General features: G+C 49.4%; 1 protein-coding gene across 2 annotated transcripts in view; it reads left to right on the top strand.

Annotated features, from left to right (window-relative positions):
• Positions 1-21307, top strand: part of MTHFD1L (methylenetetrahydrofolate dehydrogenase (NADP+ dependent) 1 like) — a 169730-nt gene that overhangs the window by 107909 nt on the left and 40514 nt on the right. For both annotated transcript variants that reach the window (XM_045294645.1, XM_030886872.2), the window contains 2 exons: positions 13601-13708; positions 16391-16543. In XM_045294645.1, coding sequence (XP_045150580.1) covers positions 13601-13708; positions 16391-16543 — 261 coding nt within the window. The remainder of the gene's footprint in view (positions 1-13600; positions 13709-16390; positions 16544-21307) is intronic.

Raw genomic sequence — 21307 nt, 5'->3', positions numbered from 1 at the left:
TCCCTGTATTTTCAGTTCCTATCTGTACCAGTATACCTCCTCTGGTCTAGCCAGACTTGCAAGATCGAATTCGAGTCATGGTAGTGGGAGCGGGGAGGAAGCATTTAGGAACTAGAGGAAAGTTGTATTTCTCATCATTGTTACATCGCACCCTGACTGGCTTATCTCCTCACAAGCTCAGAGTCATGCATTTTTGTGGTTTCCGGGTACATATAAGACTGGTTGGCGGGAGGCTGTACTTTATTAAGGGTGCAGTCCTATTTCGTGCAAAAGTTTGAAGTCGGATGAAGAGTCCCCAGATGGGTCACAGACGCACGAAAGGAGCCCTTGGTCACTTTCAGTGCCATCGAGCGATGCCAGCTCACAGCGACCTTATTCACAGGACAGGGTAGAACTGCTGCCTCTGTGGGTTTCCGCGGCTGGCGCTCTTTAGGGGAGTAGAGTAGAAATCTCTCTTTCGCACGAGGAGCACTGGTGGTTTCGAACTGCTGACCTTGTGTACTCGCTATCAGGAATGAAAGGTTCTGGCAGACTTGCTTGATTCGGAGTGGTCACAAGACCTCCATTCTGTAAAAATGCCACGTCGGCGATGCCCGGTGAAGCAAGCTGGGTCTGTATGTAGGCATCTGGGTGCCATGGGTCAGTGAGCAACCGAACTTAAATCTCCCCTCCCTGCTTTTTTCTGATATCTTGGTAAATGCAGTGCTGAGAAAACTCGATGGACCGAGCAATCATTTTTTCAAAGCCCTGCTTCCTCTTACACCTCCCTTCACCCCCAGCTGGTCCGTGGGTGCTAGGAAGCGTGATTAAGTGCAAGGTCGCTCTACCCCAGAACAAAACGTGATGTTTCCAAGTGACCCTCTGCCGTCGCCCCAGACTTCACCAAGAGTGCATGTAGCACTGGGCCCTGGGTGGCTTATCCCATGCACGGTCCCACCCAGTGTCAAGTTACAGGAGAAAGCCATCATGTCGGGGAAGTGGGGTGATGTGAGACCGGTTGGAGCTCAGGGCAGTGTTGGGGTGTGCGCACAGAGGACTGTCGGGGACCCAGTGGGCGAGAGGAGCTGTTTGAGAACTCAGCCCAGAGAGGCTGTGGTGCTAGGCCCCTCCCAGGGCGAGGCTGCAGTATTCGGCACTGTGGCATCCGATTCTTCTCCACCTTCCAGATAATGGAGTGAACTGCTGCCCACACTCTGCAGTCCTCCAGAGGGGGGGAGGGGTGTGTGTGTGTGTGCTGGTATCTTTGAGCCTGTTGTGGTGGCTCATTTTCAGGGCCTCTGCTTCACCAACAGGCTGTCCTTGCCAGCGGTTGGTCTCTCCGGATGCAAAGTGAGCATCCCGGCCATATTTCTTTAAGACAGTTTTATTCGTTCATTATTCCTCACAGGAACTGCAATGCAAAGGCATCCGTTCTCCCACCCCTTTCTCTTTCCATTGTCCAGCTTCGGGCGTGGTGGTGGTGGTGAAAAGCCAGGCCATGTCTTAGATGTAGGCTTGTGTGAGGAGGGCTGTCATTAAAGCCGGGAACAGGCAGGAGTTCTGACCTGGCTGGCTGTGCGTGTCTTGTACCAGATGCGTCCCTGGCTCAGGAGCAAGTGGCTGGTGATTGACTCAGAGAGATGGACTAGGGTGCGGGGGCTTGATTGATCGAAAGACTATACTCTTTGAGATGGCACATGGGTAAATGTGAAGGAGAGCAGAGCCTCCTCTCAGGCCTCTAGATCGCGGTGGGGACGTCTGGCCCGTGTGCCATGCAAGGCCTGGGAAGTCATCAATACCACACGCTTCACCAAAGAGAAGCTGGCCCAGCTCACATTAAGATGAGTTCATTAACTGTGTGACCGGTACGGCCTCAGAAGGGTGTTATAAATATTCAGATGACCCTTGGCAGAAAAAAGGTTCCCCACCCCTGCTTTAGATCATAGGTTTCCAAAGTTATCTGGCCTCCTGCCCCCTTCTCGGCGAGGGGGGGGGGGAGTACTTAGCACATCCCTAACCCCCGACAATTAAAACCACCTATCTTACAGACCAAGATCCCAAACCAAAAAACCCTCAAACTCATTGGCATCTCATAACTACTCTGTGGGACAGGAGTAGGAAGCCCCATCTTTCTCCCTCAGAGCAGCTGGTGGTTTAGAACTGCCGACCTTGAGGTTAGTCGCCCACCGCGTAACCACCAGTCAGTCACCCGGGCTTCCACCGTCCAAGAGAGAGTGTAGATACCTGCTCGTGCAGCACCCCATGGGGGCGCTGGCCTCACTTTGGGAAACACAGCTTTGGATGCTCAGCGGTGCCTTTCAGAGGGTCCCAGTGATGCCCACTGTTCCAGCTTCTCTTTTGACTCTGCTTCTGCAGTGGACGATCATTGCTCCGTATCTTCCAGCCCACGGGGAAATATTCTAGTTGAAATAAAAATTGACTTGTGTTTACACTTTGTTAGCTAACCGACCCACCCCTGGTAGAAACCTCACTCCTGGCATCCCTCACCAAATCCCACAGGGCTGTGGACTTCCATCGGTGCGATCGATGCAGAAACAAGTGCAGAGGTGAGGGACTTGTACGGCCCCATCAGGAAGGGCCGCATGATGGAGAGGGGGCTAGAAGAGTCCTGTGGAATAGGCTTCAAATCCTTGCTCTGGCCACTGGCTCAGATTAAGAAGGTTGAGCACGGCAAGGCTTCCTTCTCTGTAAAGCAGTAGCTGATATGAGCAGCACTTCAGCGTGAGAACCAGTCAGCATACCTTGGGGCAAAGTGCCCGGACATGGAGAGTTAGCTCGGCCACTGTCAATACCTGCATTGCCTTCAGGAATTCTGTTCTAGCTATAGGTGTGGATTAGGTGTTAAGTCATATACTTTTTTAAAATTAGCCTTTTAGTTTATTATTCTTGTGTGTACCCACCCCTACCCCTACCCAACAATTTATTGTATAGCTGTTTTGCTGTTAGTCAGAATATGCATAGTAAGACACCAGTTTCTCAGTTTCTGCCTGTCGGGCTGCTTTCCTTGAGTCGTGCAATCATCCGTACCCTCTTTTTCTGGGTTATTCCTTCCCAAACGACTAAGCTAAAGGATTTCATTTTGCAGTAGATTTAGGGAATCGTTTGAGTTGAAGGTCTCAAGAAAAATCTCAAGCCTGGTGGGGCTTGATCAAGTGCATGTAGCTGAGAGGAATTAACGAAAGACCAATGGTCGAATATGATAGTGGGACAAGACGAAAAAGGAAGTAGAGGAAATAACTGGATGCAAAGGATTTATAGACGTATTTAGAAATACAGGCAAGTACATATGTAAATATGTTTATATACAACGATAGGGAAATACATCTATGTACATATACTTATATGTTAGGTATCAAGATAGCAGATGGATATTGGGCTTCTATTCATGTCCTCGCTCAATGCTCGAATACTTCGTTCTAACAACCCAGCTTTCTGTGATTCTCACCTTCCCGACACAATTACTGAAGACAAAATGGGTACATAGCAAATGTGGCGAAGAAAGCTGATGGTGCCCGGCTATAGAAAGCTGATGGTGCCCGGCTATCAAAAAGTATAGCATCTGGGGTCTTAAAGGCTTGAAGGTAATCAAGCGGCCATCAAGCTCAGAAGCAACAAAGCCCACACGAAAGAAGCACACCAGCCTATGCAACCACGAGGTGTCGAAGAGATCAGGTATAAGGCATCATCAGAACAAAAAATCTTACCGTAGTGAATGATGCGGGGAGGACCAATAATGGGAGTAACAATACCAGGAGAGCTGGGGGAAGGTGGAGGGAGAAAGGGGGACCCAATAACAATGATCTATATATATAGCCCTCCCCGCCCCCAGGGGGCAAACAACAGAAAAGTGGGTGGAGGGAAACAACAGTCAGTGTAAGACGTCAACATAATAATAATTTATAAATTATCAAGGGTTCATGAGGAAAGCAGGGTGGAGAAGGAGAAAAAGGTTTTGAAAATGATGATAGCAAAAAAAAAAAAAAAAAAACCAAAAAAAGAAAATGATGGCAGCATGTGTACAAATATGTGTGACCCAGTGGTTAAGAGCTATAAAAGCCCCCAATAAAATGATTCTTAAAACATTGCTCTAAACCTAATTTAAGAACTTCTCATAATGTAGTTTAATCTGATTTTTATTTAAGCAAAGAAGAAATAAGACACCGTTGTAGGAAAACAAGGATTAAATTTTTTTAAATGACTCGTTTAAAAAGAGAAAACTCTCAGAGCAGTAGTTTCGGGGCTCCATCCAACCTGCCTCCAGAATGTCTAGAGGCCATGAGAACGTGAAATTCCATTCTGTTTCCTCCCCTTGATCGGCTTTCTCCTATAGAATCTCTGACCACGTGCTCAATCATGGGCACCGCCCTGTTCTCGATTCGTTAGTTAGAAGTCCGTCATTTTGGCAAAGAAGGGTGAGGCAACCAGCAGTCAGCTTGCAAACTGGAATGGGGCCGTTGAATGTGGAATCCAGGTTGCAAATCCTCTCTGTAGCCTTCCTCCGGCCCTGCGAGCAATCTGAGGCTAACCCTGCCTGGGAGACAGCAGCGCAGTGTTTATTTCTATTACAAGGTCTTTCCTGTTCTTTGTGGGAAGCGTTCTCTTGATCACAGTGGGCGCTGGCCGAACGAGGTCAAAACCCACCCAGCGCACCAGCCTGGGGTCCAGCCAGCTCACCGAGGGTTGAACTCTCTCACCTTTGAACTTCCCACATGTTTAGACCTGGCTGCTCCCTGCCTGGTGGGGGCCTAAGGCTGGGTGGCGGGGTTCATTGTTGGTCAAGCAATTGTTTTTGATTTCTTAAAGATTCCAGATAGAACATGGGCCCGCTTGTGGTTGGGTTTGGAGAGCTACCCTGCAATTTGAATTAGGGCTTATGTCACAGAACCCCCCAAAAATAAATAAATACAAGTGAATGTGTGTTCTGCCATATAGTTGTGTGTGGAGGGGTGGACATGGTGTTTTAATGAGCAGCATTCATATAGGATTTTAAAAATTAGAGGGGTGTGAATGTATCTCTGTATGTCTTACCTAGTTTGTACGAAGCAGGACAAAACAAAAACATCCCAGTGGACAGGACGTCCCTCCCTTTATTGGTCCCTGCCCCATGCCATTGCCTCCCTTGCCTGATTGTCCTAATTCTGCCCTCTTCCCCTCCCCGTCCTCAGATTCTCCCTGGGCCTGCAATGACCCCTTTGCTGTTCTAGCCTTCAGAGGCCTGCAGGCCTTCAAACCGCCGCCCCCCCATGGACCTCTCCTTCTCTTTTGATGACTTCACCCCAAATTTGCATCTCTCCTCCCAATGTACCTTGCCCTTCTGCCATCCGCCCTCAGGTCTGCCTGGACGCTGGGTTCTCTCCCACTTCGCACACACTGCAGGATCTGACGTGCCTTGTCGGTGCCTCGTCTCTGTAAGAGCCTGCTCCCTTTCCCAGAGCCCCCTGCTCAGCCCTGCATGGGGCTGCCCTGCTCTGTTTCCTGCATGGGAGACATTCAGCCATGGCCCGTGTTTCAGCTGTTTTCATCTGTGCGTGTCACGGGGATTCCCATCACCTCACGTAGCCACTTTCTTTCAGCATGAACGTGGGCGGGAGCTTCATCCCAACGGATGGGCTGTTTGAGAAGACACGAGGGGGCACACTATGATGAGTTTGCAGATAATCCAACCAGGGGGGCCTAGTTACCTTCCGCTTCCCGTATATGCTGGGAACATTATGGAGGAAGTTGCGGTTCACTGGGGAGAGCTCGCACTTTCCATCCAGGGGACCAGGGCCGTAAGCCATCTGCCATGCCAGGGCGAACCAGTGTGTTGCTGTAAGGCTGATTGGTTTGAGGGAAGCTTCCAGAAGAGGGACTCAGAAAGAAGGCCCAATGAGGGGCTTCTGAAAAGCAGTCACGTGGGCTGCCAGTAGTACCAACCACTCTTTCTTAGAAGTTAGGCTGGCATGACTTCCTCTCTGGACGGTGGGTCTGATATCAGGTGAGACGTCCCTGGAGAAGGACCTCGTGCTGGGTAATGTACAAGGTCCGTGAAGAAGACCATCGACCAGACAGACAGATGGACGTGGCGGCTGCAGCAGTGAGCTCGAGCATCGCCTCAAGTGTGAGGCTGACACAGGACTGGGCCGACAGGAGTCCGTCTGTGGTCCTTTGGGCCGCTCTGAGTTGGAGCCAACGCTGATGGCACCTAGCCAGTGTTGAGGAATTCTGCTTTCGTGGTGTTACAAGGTGTCTCATCAGTCCATCCTAAAGGCTGGGGTGGTTTTTTTTCCTTTTGAGGCTGGATTTTTTTTATCCTCATCAATAAATGTTTGACATCCTCTTCGCTTTCAGCAAACAAGGCTTTGTCCGTCCACCCGCCTCCTCCGGCTTTTTACAGCATCTTCCTACAGCCCCACGATGACCCCATTCTCACTCGTTTCGTTCAGCTTCTCCTACGTGCTTAGCATGCAGAATGCACACGATGGTGTAAGGATACATTCTTTCCATTTCCTGATACCTGTTCTATTTCACTTTATCTGGTTCTGTTTTCTCATTAAGAAGAAGATCACTGAGAACCTTAAGGAATTGTTTTTCTGGAGTTTGAAGGTCAATTTTATTGCACTATAAAACAGGCCTTAAATAATTTTCATGCGTTGAGTGGACATTCTCAGAAGCCTTTAAAGCACGATGCCCCGTGTCACATGGCTTCCATAAGCTTAAATCAGCACATGTAGAAAATGGATATCATAAAGCACAGGGGCCACCATGTCCTTGAACTTTAATTCGTGTTGCTCAGCTATTATTTGCGGCATGTCTACTCCATGTGAGATTCTGTACCGAGAGTATTAATAGTTGGTCATAATGATTTCCTGGAGCTGTGCTCAGCTCTACAATCCCCCCTGAGCACAGGGGATGGTTTAAATTAATTGGAATGAAATATCATCGGGAATTTACTGTTCACATTCCAAGTGCTTAATCGCCATGTTTAGCTAGTGACTCCTGCAATCAAAAGTGTGAATGCAGAACATTCCGATCCTGACAGGAAATCCCACGAGCCAGCTCTGTTTGGGAGTATTTCAATTTCCTACATACACATTAGTGAGGACATTGGTTTGAATATGCTTCAGGTGATGTGCATGGTAACAAAAATCAAGGCTTAACATTGTTTTCATTAAAATGTATCCTAGACACTAGTCAGGTTATGTGAAGCCCTTTCTCAGTATATGAGGTCATTGTACTTCCACAAAATAGACACTGTTCCTTCAGGATTTGTCCCATATTTGTCATAATTTTCCTTGACGTGGATGTTTTCCTTCGCGTCGGATAGCCTTTCGCATCTTGGTTTGCCACGAACATCCAGAACCTTCTAGCCTGTATCCGGTTTCCTCTTGCATCTTCACCGCAGTTGCCAATTTCACGCTTCCCCTAAAGCCTGTGGTCCTCAGCGTGTCAAAGCTGTGAGTGCCCAGAGCTCTGATCACACGTCCTGTGGTTTCTGATTTGTTGATTATGTGCCTCGTTGTGCCCACTCCCTCAAAAGTTCCTGGTGGGCAAAGTCCCTGAAGCTCTCTGCATTCGGTAACTTGATCATATTGGCCATAGTTTGCCATTTGGTTATTCAGTACAACACTTACAGAATGTGCTGGCGCCAGTTCCGACTCCTAGCAGTCCTGGGGACACCAGAAGCCCTACTCGGTCCTGCTTCGTCCTCGAGGTCTTTCCTTGGCGCCCACTGCGGCAGGCAAGGTATCAGTACATCTCCTGGAGAGTCTTACTCTTTCTCATTGGACCTCTGCGTTTCCAACTGTCCCTCCTTTTAACGGGTGTCCAAAGTCCAGGCAACACAGTCTCACCGTCCTTGCTTCTCAGGGGCCTCCTGTCTGTACTTTTGTGTGGCGGATGCTAGCTCACAAGCATCCTCCCTGCTGCCAGACCCCTGTCTCCACACACCATTAGGGACAGAGTGTCTCCCCACTCCCTGCTGCTGGGGACAATGGACAGGCTCCAGTAGGAGGAGTTCACATCCTACTGATAATGGTCTCTATCAGTTGAGCCAGGAACAAGCCAAACCGGCTCTGTGGCATCCAAAGTTAGGCTGCCATCCTGTATCTAAGACCCGCCCATCTTGCAGCGTGTATACCCCAATCCCTCCTCTTCCTATTGCGTGTATGTCCCTAGACCACCCCCTCCCATTACTGTAATACCTATAGCACAACCCTTTCCTGGGACGTATGTCTTCACTTGTAATTAGGGGGCTTGCACATCCCCAGAGAATATAAAAGCTTGGGAAGCATTAAAGATTTTCTCTCTCCCTCCACGAGGACCACCAAGCGGGGCTGAGGTGAGCATGCTACCATGAATTGTGTCTGACTCCATTCCTATCTTTCTCTTCTATCTCTCATGCTCTCTATAACTTTACTATAATCTTTACTTATTATCGCTGTACAATTGCGCCTACTGGACCCGTAATGATGTGCTAGGGGCCAGCTTCTCCTGGCATTTTTGTCTTTCTGGCAGTCGGGTGCATTCGGGAACCCCCTGATATAGTCCTGTGCAGCAGAGATGTATGCTGTGGTAACTCCAACGTTTTCTTCATTTTTCGTGATCTTGCTTCTTGGTCTAGTTTGCAGGATTTTTGCTTTCCCTGTGTCTGAGCTGTTTTCCCAAAGGCTCTGTTCTCTGAAATGCTCCGAGTCCTCTTTCCTGTCACAAGCAGGGTCACCTCACCCGCGTCTCGCAGGTTCTTGATGACTCTTCCTCTGGTCCTGATGCCTTAGTCTTCCTGTAGTCCCGTTCTCGTGGGATTTGCTCAGCACACAGATAGCATTTTCCTGATTTTAACCCACACAGCAGCTCCTTGTTCTATGTGAACTGCTGCCTGCAGGTCGATGGACCTGCTCCTCCGGAGCACAATACGTTTTCGGGGATTCCCGGTCTTTACAATGTGAGTCACTAATTTATTATGATCCACACAGTCCAATGTCTTTGCAGAATCAGGGAAACAAGCTGTGGTTGTTGCATAGTGTCATGTCAACCTGATAGGTCTAGGGGTGGAGTCTAGCCTGTGAATCAGGTCACAGCCTGATGATACCTACTTGTCGGTTTGGCCTTCTCATGAGGATTCTGGGAACGTCCTCTCTTTCAACCTGGAGGTGAGCCACAGTCTCTCTCTCTGCTTCACTTTTCTGCTGTTGAGACCCTCAGAGAGCTAGAGGAGCCACGTGGAGGCCCACGCCAGTGCTGAGATGCTTCCACTGACACTGGGTCCATAAGACTTTCCACTCACTGGCCTGTGATCTTCCTGCATTTGGCATCATTACATGTGCTGTCTGTGTCTGAAGAGGAATTTTTGGACTAGTATGGGATGTACAGGTTATGGTCTTGATCTGGACTTATGGTCTTGATCTGGACTTATGGTCTTGATCTGGACTGGGCTGTGATGTTTTCTTTTTTGTAATCATTGTATTAGGGGCTCATACAACTCTTATCACCATCCTTCCATCCATCCATCCATCCATCCATCCATCCATCCATCCATCCATTGTATCAAGCACATTTGTACATTTATTGCCACCATCATTCTCAAAACATTCGCTCTCTGTGATTTTTTTTAATATACAATTACTCTTTGATATCAAGCTCTCTCTTACACACCTACACAAGGATCCTGGATTTCTCTAGTCATTCCGGACTAACACACATGTAAACATCCTGTGGCAGTCTCTGCTTTCAGCTGAGATCCATCTGGCACCAGCAATGAGAGCCCTTTGTTCCCCACCCTCTTCTGAGCCTGTCTGACATTTCTGGCAGTTCCCTCTTGAAGCACTGCTGTAGCTCTTTTGCCTTCAGCACCATTGCGTGTGAGATTAATGGCATTATTTGACAGTTCCGGCCTGCAGTTGGACTACCTTTCTTTCAATTGGTACATTTGTAGATCTTTTCCAGTCGCTTGCCAAGGAGCTGTATCCCCAACTCCTTGGCATAGACTAGTGAGTGCCTCCAGCATTACGCCCCTTTGTGGAAACGTTTCGATTGGCACCCTATCGGTTCTCAGAAGCATGGTTTCCGTGATTGTCTTGGGTGCGTAGGGTGTTGTTAGGTGCCATTAAGTATTCCGACTCCTGTTGTTGGGTACCACAGAACCAGTTCCAGCTCCCAGGGACCCTGTGCACAACTGAACGGAGCACCGCCCAGTGCTGTGCCGTCCACACAGTTGTTCTTAGGGTTGAGCCCAGTGTTGCCGCCGCTGTGTCCGTCCATCTCAGCTAGCTTGCTCACTGCCCTTCCACTGGACTAAGCATGAGCTCAGTACATTATGCGGGATACTAATTCTTAAATGATTCATGGGTTTTTGTTGTAGCTGCTCTTGCTGATGAAAACCTTAATCATTTAGTCAACTAACTGTCTATCATGATCCCACTTGAGATTGCTGTCAACTTTGACTCATGATGACCCTGTGGGTGCCAGGTTAAAACTGCTTCATAGCACTTTCAGTGGCTAATTTTTCAGCAGTAGATCACCAGGACTTTTCTTCCAAGGTGCCTCTGGGTGGACGAAACCCTCCATCCTTTGGGTGAGCAGCCAAGTGCATTGACTCCTCCCACCACCCAGGGACTCTGGGATTTGTCTGACACACCCCTTCCAGCAGACTGGCTGTAGATCCCTTCCATCCCTGCAGTAAGACAGCATGCACTGCAGTGTTCACATCTGCACTGAGGGGTGAGGAAACATTCAGAGAGGTTCCAGGAATTACCTAAGCACCCCTGGTGCCATTGGGCTACTACTAGCAGCGGTTCGAGACCACCAGCCCCTCCACTAGAGAAAGGTGACTTTCTACTCTCATCAGGGGCTACAGGCTCAGAGACCCACGCAGGCAGTTCTAGCCCACCCTATACGGTCACGCTGCATCAGAACTGACACAGTGGCAGGACGTTTGATTTTGGTGTTTTGGTGTTTTGTTTTGGGGGGCTTCTTTCTCACTTGTTTGATTTGGTTTTTAAGAAGTGACCATGGGTTTTCTTAGACCTCTTGGCCCACACCAGTCATCAGACTGTGGGTTAGAGTTCCTGGTCCTTGGCATGGCCAGGGAGGGGGCAGCCCAGCCCAAGACTGGATAGCCTGTTTGCACCAGGATCCGAAGTCAAGCTGGTCTGGGGACTCAGACCCACCCCACCCCAACCACGTGTGGGTTCTTTCTTGCTCAGAAGATCTCCAGACATCTTAGTAACTTCGATTTCTTGAAACAAGGCATAGCACAGGATAGGATGTTAGATTGAGCCCAGGGTTCATACAGCAAGCACTTCAGTGCCCCTCAGCATAGTCTGCTGGCCAGTGAGATCTAATATGGGGGGATGAGGAGACCCTGCACACTGCTCACCTGAGTGCATCAGCACCAGAACCCCTCTTATCATCTTTCGTAACCATAGCACCGGGGGACTTATGGGCTGTTGGGCTGGAAAGGTAGAAATATCCATTGAGCACACAGCACCAGAATTGGAGGAAGACTGCTTACCAACATGACACAGCCTTGCTTGCTGAGAGGGAAGAGGATTTGGAACACATACGGACAAAGATGAGTGTGGGTTTATACCTCAACCTAAAGAGGGGAATGTGCTCCAAGCAGTAAGCAATACCATGCTAAATGGAGAAAAGATTAATGTGGCCAAAGATGTCATTTTCCTTGGGTCCATGGATGCAGCAGTCAAGATCAAATGGCATAGTACACTGGCCAACTCTGCTGCAAAATAAAAACTCTTTTCAAGAGTCCCGTTAATCATTGGACTGCTAACAACAGGGTGGGGGTTCATACCCACCAGCTTCAATGGGAGAAAATGAGGCTGTAAGGAAAGAAACACCTGCTCCAGTAGAGAGGTGCCTTCGCTGAAATCCCCAGGAGGCATTTCCTCTCCCCCTTAGGGGATCTATGAGTCCATCGATTTAATCATGGTGGGGGGGATGGGAATATACTGGTGACTAAGAAGTGGTCCTTGTCCAATGGATTTTTGTTGCTTTCGGGTCCTGGAGAGCCCACTTTTTATATTTTTCTCCAGGCAAAAGTCAGTTGATGTGTGCAAAAACTAACAGGCTATCCCATGCGTGCCAAGGCGTCTCTCTCAATCCTCTCGGCCATTCCATTGAGTCTTTTGTCTGTGCCTGTGCCAATGTCACATGGACTCATCAGTATGATTTTGTGGTGTGATTGCTACCTGGTGGAGCAAGTTCCCAATCTTTGTTTTTATTTCCTTATTTTCTTTTCCAAATTATATTAACTATTTGTGCCATCTCTCATCCTTATCAAGACAACCAAAAGCGCTGTTGGGGTTTTATTGGAATTGCTTTGAACTAATAGGTGGGAGTTAAGAGACTTGGTAGCTGCAGGGTGTAAGTCTCCTCATCCATGAACATAGTAGTTCTCTCCACTAACTTATGTCCTCTTGTGCTCTTCATTAGCAGGTCATAATTCCCTCCACTAACACTTGTAGCCTTTTTTATTGAAAAATAATTGATTCTGAATTAGGTTGGGGGGTGATGGGGAGGTGGTTTATATTTCAGACCATCAACTCAACAATCAACAGTTCAAACGACTCATCAACCTCTTTCTGATGGTTAAGGTTTAGACCACGGAATACCTCTACAGTAATAAAAGATAGAATTTTATTTTATTTTTCAAAGCAGTTTAGGGCTCTCTACCGGTTGAGGCTGGAGATTACTAGCTTTTATATTTTCTATTGCATAACTAACTCTTTCTGTCTCTAACAAAAGTAACATAAAACACCAGTATGTCCCTTGCTAGCAATGTCCTTGAGGCCTGTCACAAGAGACTTCTGCCCCTCGCTTAGCACCTGGCCCATCAGCATTTATTTCAGCAATTGTTCACTCAGCAGTGAATCCACTAACCGCATCATCTCTGTCTACCTGAATAAAACTATGAAAGGTTTTGCCAAATCATTTGCTTAAGATGCACTTCTTCTATCAGTGGCCTATTCCTTTCCTTATAAGTGATTCTTGTTTCTCAAGGTCACCTTGAGAGTCTGCTAGCCAGCTCGACCCAGATGTCCACCACACACGATGGAGAGCACCTTTGCCTTCCTTTGTCTGTCTGTAGGTGACCCTCTCACCTTCCCCACTCTCCGTGATTTCTCATCGCTGAATTTCCCAGTAAAGTCTTCAATCAATCACGTCAGCATTTCTATGAATGAGTCTCAGCTCTCATTGATTGAAGATATTCTTCAACACGGATACTTTCTCTATCTTATAACTAGTAGTCCGATCCACTTAAGAGCCAGCATTGTATGTTTAAATGGGAGGCTCACATTCTACGTTAAAAGACCACTAAAAATAGTGTGGACTGTACACAATGGATCAATCTGAATCACCGTCCAAACAGCCTCTAACCTGGCTGACCGTTCAAAGAGTCTTACTTGCTTGCTGACCTCTGAGCTGAAATGCTCGGTCCTTTCTTGGTTGACGGAGAAAAGAGGTTTTCCTCGGAATTCCATGGTTGCCAAGGAGGTAAATATCTGGAAGGGAATTTCCAACAATTGTAGGGGGGAAATCTCACTGAGGTTTGCGTGTAACTGGATTAGAGTGAACACTATCCTTGCCATTTGTGTTTCTTCAGCTCCCGATTGCGGAAAAAATCCGAACCATTGCCCAGGCTGTCTACGGAGCCAAAGATATAGAGCTCTCACCCGAGGCTGAATCCAAAATAGACCGTTACACTCAACAGGTAAGAATTGTACCTTTCAGGGAAAATCCAATTCAGGTTCTTAAAATATTCTTCTTGACTTGAGGACGTCTAGGTTTCTCTCAGCGGAATTTGGCTTAATCTACTTGCTGATCAGCAAGGACAGAAGTCAGACCCTTGGCGTGCCAGCTGTATTAAAACACTGTAGTGAGGGTATATGCCCTCGGATGTAGACACCGCGGAGTTTTATGATTATGATCGTAAAATGTGTCTAATACAACGGTACCCGTACCTTTTAAGTGCCGCTAACAGAGGATGTTCAAGCAAGTTTATCTGTAGACATGTGGTTAGCTATAAACATCCAACGTGTCTGCTGGTGTGCAGCGAGGGAGTCAGATTTAAATGGTTTGCGGTGTCTCCATGGCAAGCCTCTGCCAAGCCCACTGCCATCAAGCAGATGCGATTCGTAGCCCCCTTATAGGACACAGTTGAACGGCCCCCTGTGTGTTTCTGAGACTGTAACTCTATGCGGGAGTAGAAAGCCCTGTCTTTGTCGTGCAGAGCAGTTGGTGGTTTCGAACTGCTGACCTTGCATTTAGCAGCCCGATGTGTAACCACTACACCACCAGGGCTCCTACAAGTCTTAGGTTAGCATGGCCCCTGGTTAGGCAAATAGGAGAGCAGCACATGGAGAGGAAATGTCAGACAGTCTTTCCATACGAGTGGAGTCTCGGCTTGTTATTTATTGGGACAGCTCACCGAGGCTGAAGGCTTCACCACATTTTACCTAGAGAGAGTTAGCTAGCGTGAGTCTCCGCTTGTCCAGGAGAGGTCCCTTGGTGACGCTATCACATCGCAGCCTGTAAAGCCGCTCCTCCAAAGGACTACTTGCCTCAATGGTTCGGCAGAAGTCAAGGCACCTCCAAGAGGTTCATAATGAACATCACGGATTTTTTAATTTAAATTCCTTCACTCTTGTATTCTATTTTAACCATCATAATAGGACACTTTGCTAAATATTACCAATGCCGATCGGGGTATTTTCCTAGGCCTGGATACCAAAAAAACCAAGCTCGCTGCCATCAAGTAGATGTGGACTCAGAGTGACCCTACAGGACAGGGTAGAACTGCCCCTATGGATTTCTGAGGCTGTCACTGCCCCTCATAGTGGCTGGTGGGTTTTGATCTGCTGATCTTGCAGGTAGCAGCCCAACGCATAGCCTTTTAGTCTTTCCTACATGTGTTTCCAGCCTGTCCTTTAAGACAAAGATTCCCCAGTACTGCTCTGCACACTGGTCTTGTTCTCTGCTGGTGAGCTTTCGCCGGTAGGCAGTGAGAGGAGCAAACCAAGATCAGAGTTTTCCTGAAGCTGATATTATAGCTCCCCTTTATCCTGGTTTTAAGCCCTTCCTCCCTCCCTCCCCCCCCCCCTTTTTTTTTCTTCTGTTTTCAAGGGTGTTTAGGTTAGGGTCTAGGGCATACCAATTGGTTTATTCCTAACCCTATTGGAGCCAATCTTAAATTAACAAACCTACGTCAGCTCACAGGAATTCTCTCAATTCCAGAGTTCTGGGTCTCGTTTCTGTAAAGCAATTGCAAGCGTCCTGTCAGAGCTTGTACTCCGCCCACAGGAGGGGGCTTCCAAGGAGGGGAGGGAGCCCCACTTCCCCATTGATAACCCTCTAAAATCTCCCAAATAGTTTAAAGTTGAATCACCAAAAATCCCATGTGCACTGCCACGGAAGGTTCTCTTCCTCTCACCTCTGTCTGTGCAGGGTGGGAGCAATCCTGAAAAGCTATGTGTCAGGGTGCGGTGGGAACTCACTAGCACAGAGTGTGTCAGGCGCCACGATGTGCCCTCTCATCAGGCACAGGCTTCGGGGACACTGCTCTTTTTGTGAGATGCCACACGTGACTTCTGCCCTTTCACCTTTGGCACTCCGGGTCAATCATAGCCTTTAGTCCTTAAGAAGAAGAGGCTTCCACAGTGACCTCATCGTAGGCTCTATAATGTAATCGCAGATCAAGTGGCCACGATTCATCAAGGAGTACAAAGGGCCCCTTTGCTTCTTGGCAGACTGAAACCTCGCCAGCCACGGGGCTCTGCACAGCGCCTTCTCCACATTACCTTGCTGTGCCTTGGATATTAATAGCCTCCCAAAGTGGTTTCTGCAGCCGCCCCCCACCCCCCACCCCCATGCACACATCACACAGCCTTCTCGTAAGGAGAAGCTCCAGAGCAAACAATAGGGCACCCTCAGCCTGCCCGGTAAGAGTGCCAAGAGAGCATTTGCCCCCATCCTCCGGCTCAGTGCGCAGGCCGGGGCAAGCACCTACTGTGTGCCTGGGTCTGGCCAAACTCGCTGCCCTTGGTTGCATTCTGACTTAGACCCACCCTATAAGGCAGAGGAGAATGGCCCCTGGGGGACAGAAAAAAACAACTCACTGCCCTCGAGTCCATTCTGACTCCCGGCCACCCCTGGAGACAGAGTAGAATTGCCCCTGCGAGTTGCGGAGACTGTTAACTCTTTACCGGAGTCGAAAGCCCCGTAATAGCCTTTTTCTCAAGGAGCCAATTTTGCACGGATGGCAGCCCACCCAGTAACCTCCGCGCCACCAGGGCTTCTTGAGGGGGAGAGATGCTATGCGATACCATTTCAGCAAGTACGGGAGGCTTAACCACTTATGCTCTGCACATCTCTTTGCTTCCTTCCTTCCCCGCAGGGTTTTGGGAATCTGCCCATCTGCATGGCAAAGACCCACCTGTCTCTGTCTCACGAGCCTGACAAGAAGGGTGTGCCCAGGGGCTTCATCTTGCCCATCAGCGATGTCCGGGCCAGCATCGGCGCTGGGTTCATCTACCCTCTGGTCGGAACGGTGAGTGGGTAGCAGTATTCTCCGGTGGCTTCTCTATTCTCGGTTCTCACGATGGCGGCCTCATATCTTTGCTCCCCACATTCTGGGGGGCTCGTGCAATAGTATCTGCTGTCTTTCTAAATATCCCTTCCCTCCCACAACAGCTGGAGCATTGTGGTGTGGGTGTACACTGCTTGTTGGATCGTGTGTCTGGGGTCTGTAGAGTCCTGAGATGGATTCCCCTCCAAGGACGCTTGGGACGCTGCAGTCTGTCGTTCAGATGCTGCAGTCTGTCGTTCAGATGCTGCAGTGGCTCTGCCCCGTGTTGCCCCACCTTCCTCATCTGGAGGGCGCAAGGGTGCCCAGCACAGGGAGGGGACTGGAGGTGGCTGCCATGGGCAGATGGGACACCTCTGCCCCTCTTTGTCAGCAGAGTGCTGGGCTGGGAAGTCCGCTGAGTTCCTGAGCAAATCGCAGGCGCCCTTGTTTTTGACATTGCTGTGACAGGCCTCTATTGCTGTAGAGCATTAGCGTGGTTTCACATGATTGGGGAGGGAAGGAGGACATACAGAGATGTGAACATGTCTCAGCCCGTGTCTTGTTTCACACACCTCGCCGGGGCCACCAGAAATGACCTCAAGTTGACTGCTTGTCATGATTGTTGGCCTTGGCTAGGTTTGGGGGACACACACACACTCCCATGCTCCAAATTATTCATTATAAAAAATTATGAATAGTAGTGATGATCGATTGCAAGTTGACGCAAGGCCCCGCAGAGGAAAACATAACAGTATTGTGCGGCTGAATTCGTATGCACATGAGCACACCAAGTGGAGTGGGGCGTACATTTTGGCTTCTTCAGAGCTCGTGCCTGCGGTGGGCTCTCAGTCCATCTAATGTGGAACAGACTGGTTTTAAGAAGCGTTGTTAGACGGTCCCAATTGCCTGTGAGGCATCGGGATAACCAAGCAGCAGCCCAGGCACCCTGAGGCCTTTGGAGAGAGAGCCCTGTGCTGGTGTCCAGCCGTGCTCACGGACAGCTGGTCCTGTTGGGGAAGAGAGCCTCCTCACTAAAGCACGTCCTCCAACTGGGGTAGCAGAGCGCGCTCCTTTTGAGAGTCACAGAAGGATGTGATGTCCTTTCTCAGTGTGGTCCAGCGTGGTTGGATGCGGGCAGGAGGGCTGACGAACAAGACTGGGCCACATGATTAAGGATCTCAAATGTTATCTGAAGGATCTTGGGTTTTATCCTGCAAACAGTGGGGAGTTGTGATAGGGCATTTGGTTTTTTTGTTTGTTCGTTATGTTTTTATAAGAAGGAGAAGATTGTGATCTGATGCATCCTGTAGAAATAGAACTCTCATAGTAACGTGGAGAATGCCCAAAGTCAGAGAGGCAGACACCTGGAGACCAGTTAGGTGGCCCTTGGAGGTGAGGTCAGCCAAAAAGATGGACCTGGGGCCACAGAAAGAGATCTGGGTTTGAGCTGGGGGTGGGGGGGAGTGGCTTACTGGATGGTGGGGAGTCTTGATGCCATCCCTCTTGTGAAGGACACAGAGGGAGGCCAATGGGCTGACCCAAAAACGAGTGACTTAAACCTAGAGAACGTGAAGGGTTAACAGGCTTTGTGAAAGAGCCTTTGAATCCATGAGAAATTCAGCCCCAAAGGTGTCTGAAAGCAACAGGAGGGAAGGAGACCTTGGGAATTCTGGGAGTCTACGTTCCCTGAGAGCCGAGGACATAAGTCCCAGAAGCTAAGAAACACCTGGGTACCAGAACCATCCGAGGGTTCTGATGGATAGCGAGTGGCCAGAAGGCAGGGGTCACACAGCAAGGGGAATAATACCCCAAGGGCAAGCTGGATGGTGGGATTTTCTGGTCAGGGAAGGAGTGTCAGGGGTCTTGATAGTATAGGGAGGACTCAAATATAATAGGTCCTAAGTGACATTTTGGAAAAGACAGAAGAAAAGAAAAGTATAGGTAAAGAATTCAGGTCGGCGAATGTCGGAAGTTAGGGCTTGCGGAGTGACTTGAGACTTTGTGGAGTGAAATATTCTGTATTGTGATTGTGATGATGGTTATATGACCCAATGTGTATGTACAGCCTTATCGAATGGGATACCTATAAAGGGGAATATCATTGTGTGTAAGTTAATTATTCCTCATTTAACAAAAACGTGTACTGAGAAGAGCTTGCCTCAGGATGTCCCCCGCTCTTGCCTACCCTGGAGGCAGTCGGTACGGGCCGTTTGCTTAGGAGGAGAGGTCCAGAAAGCCCAGCCTACCAGGAGGGGACAAAGGGCCCTCCAGACCCGCTCAGAATGAGAAAGTGGGAGAATTCTGGGGAGAATTTGGCCTTGTCCTCTCTGGCCTCTTCAGATTTCAAATCTGAGAATCATCCTATAATTCTGAATCTTTGTAGTCGTGGAACACATATTAAAGACCAACGCCCATCTGGAAAGTCTATTGCTGTTTGTCACCTTGGATGTGAGGTGCTGCAGCGCCCCTGTGAAGACATTGTCAGTCCCTCTTGGACTTGAGACTAGTTACCAAGAGAAGGCAGACTGTCTGGTTGAGGTTCCTGGTGGGAAGGGAGCCCCGTGGTCAGGGCGGCTTTCAGGCCTGGCAGCTGTGGTCCGTCCCCCTAGAAGGGGAAGTGTGTTACTACCCGTGGAGAGAGCTCTTCCAGCCCTTTAAAATGAATGACCGTGGGCGCCATGTTCCGGAGCCAGGCCTCCGCCTGTCGGTCTACCCAGCCGAGCGCCTCCTGTGGCCACAGGGGGCAGCCGTGAGCGCCCGCGCCCTGTAGGGAAACCTTCCAGAAACAATGGCGAGCGGGGGCGGGAGGAAGGAAGTCATTCCTGCCAGACTGGGAGGCGGTGGCCCTCCAGGTCGGCTCTCTGTGACGGAGCAGGAAGCTGCATGCGGATCCAGGCAGATGGCACCCGCTGAAGCCAGGCTCTACGAATAAGGGCTGCTATTTATTTTTACTTGACCTCATTCTAAGCCTGGCCCTGATCCGCGGAGCGGCTTCTCACATTCCTCAGCCGTGTGGTGGCCCCAGTGCTGTCATTTCCTGCCGGCATGACCGAGGCAAGGGGATGGGGAGACTGACTCAGGCAGGAGGGAACATTCTCGCATCATGAATCGCTTGGCCTCCTCCTTACTCCACCAGGGCTGTCTGGGTGCCTTTGAAATGCGTACTTCATTGCTAGTCGGGAAAGAAAAGCCACAGGGAGACCTTAAGATCAAAGAGATTCTTCCTTCTTCCGCAGTGCTCATTCAGCGAATGGTTATTAACTACCTGAAGGCGCCATCGGCCTTGTGGTGAGCAGCATGGTCCTCCCTGTCTTTCTGACAGGGGCTTATTGCCCATCATCAATAAAACCCACCTGCTGCTAAGGGCAAGGTCTCCAGTTCAGGACCCCCTAGCCAGTCTGGGACCGGGCTTTCTACGCCCAAAGAGTCACACTCTCTTAAACTCACAGGGGCAGTTCTACCCTGTCCTCCAGGCTCAATCTGCTCGGCATGGACTCGATGACCTTGAGTTTGGTTTGAGAGGACTGAGTGTGCTGTGGGCTTGGGTGCAGGTATGCCCTGCTCCCCTAGTGATCACCCTAGTTAGGTCTGATGGGGGGGGGATCCCACACAAAGAAACCTTGACCTTCACTGCTGCTTACTATGGAAGATCAGAGGGTAAAACACTAGAGACGCCATTTAGCCGTCTGTGTACTTACTCCTAGCCCCTGTGTGTGCAGACAGTTGGGCACCTGACTCCCAGGCACACAGAGCATCACCGAGAGTCGGGGCCAGCTTACTGGCACCGGCTTGGGTTTGCTATACTTTCACCCGACACCTTTGCAGTGGAAGAATTCTTTCTGTCCACGCCATTCTGCACCATGGAGTCGACTGGGCCCATGGCGACCCTATAGGAACAGGGTAGCACGGCCTCTGTTTTCGAGAGTAACTCTTTGCAGGAGACTCGGGTTCAATGCCCAGGCATGCACCTACTAGCCAGGCAGTCAGGGTAGGCGCACAGGTTCCTACGGCACAGCACGGAACAGGTTTCAGCAGTGCTTCCTGTCTACGGTAAATGAGGAAGAAAGGCCTGCAGATCTGCTTGCAAATTTCAATTCATAAAAACTGCATGCATTACCAAGGCAGGGGGACTCCACGTGAGCCGGGGGGCATCCTCCAAGACAGCTGAGCAATCTTATGCCCAAAGAAACATTACTTTTAGGTGTGTGGGGTTTTTATGTTTAAATGCCTCTGATTTTAGAGAAGGATTCAATCCTTTGACACACATTATAAAGTAAAATGTGAAAATGTATCCTTGGGAAGCAAATGATGTTGTATGCAGTTGGAAGAGAGCCAGCTAGCACGCGTGTGGCACCGTGGGCCGCTCCTTGCCCTCCTCGGCTTTCCCTGCACGGGTTAACATGTGACATGCTAGGCACTGAAGAAAATGGCCTAGACTCTTCTTATAAGAAGCACCCTCCCGAGGATGCTTTGTCCAGTTCTGTGTAATGTTTGCTAGCCCCAGACCAAGGGCTCAAAACCATGAGAACTTAATGGTGGGGATTGTGCAGAACGCGGGGCGGGCATAGGGCACAGGACATTGCATGGCCGGAGGTTCTGTGAGTCCCAAGGACCCAAGGACACTAACAACGGCCCCAGGCTGTGGTAAGGAAAGACAGGATCTCTTCCTTTCTCTATTTACTCAATCCCTGGGGATTCTTTTTTTTAATCATTTTATTAGGGGCTCATACAACTCATACAACAATC

The sequence above is a fragment of the Echinops telfairi genome, unplaced genomic scaffold (genome assembly GCF_000313985.2).
Source record: "Echinops telfairi isolate 266 unplaced genomic scaffold, ASM31398v2 ScPeMD7_3533;HRSCAF=4204_0, whole genome shotgun sequence".
NCBI classification, from domain to species: domain Eukaryota; kingdom Metazoa; phylum Chordata; class Mammalia; order Afrosoricida; family Tenrecidae; genus Echinops; species Echinops telfairi.
The sequence above is the reverse complement of the archived record's forward strand: the minus strand, read 5'-3'. Positions and strand labels throughout refer to the sequence as shown.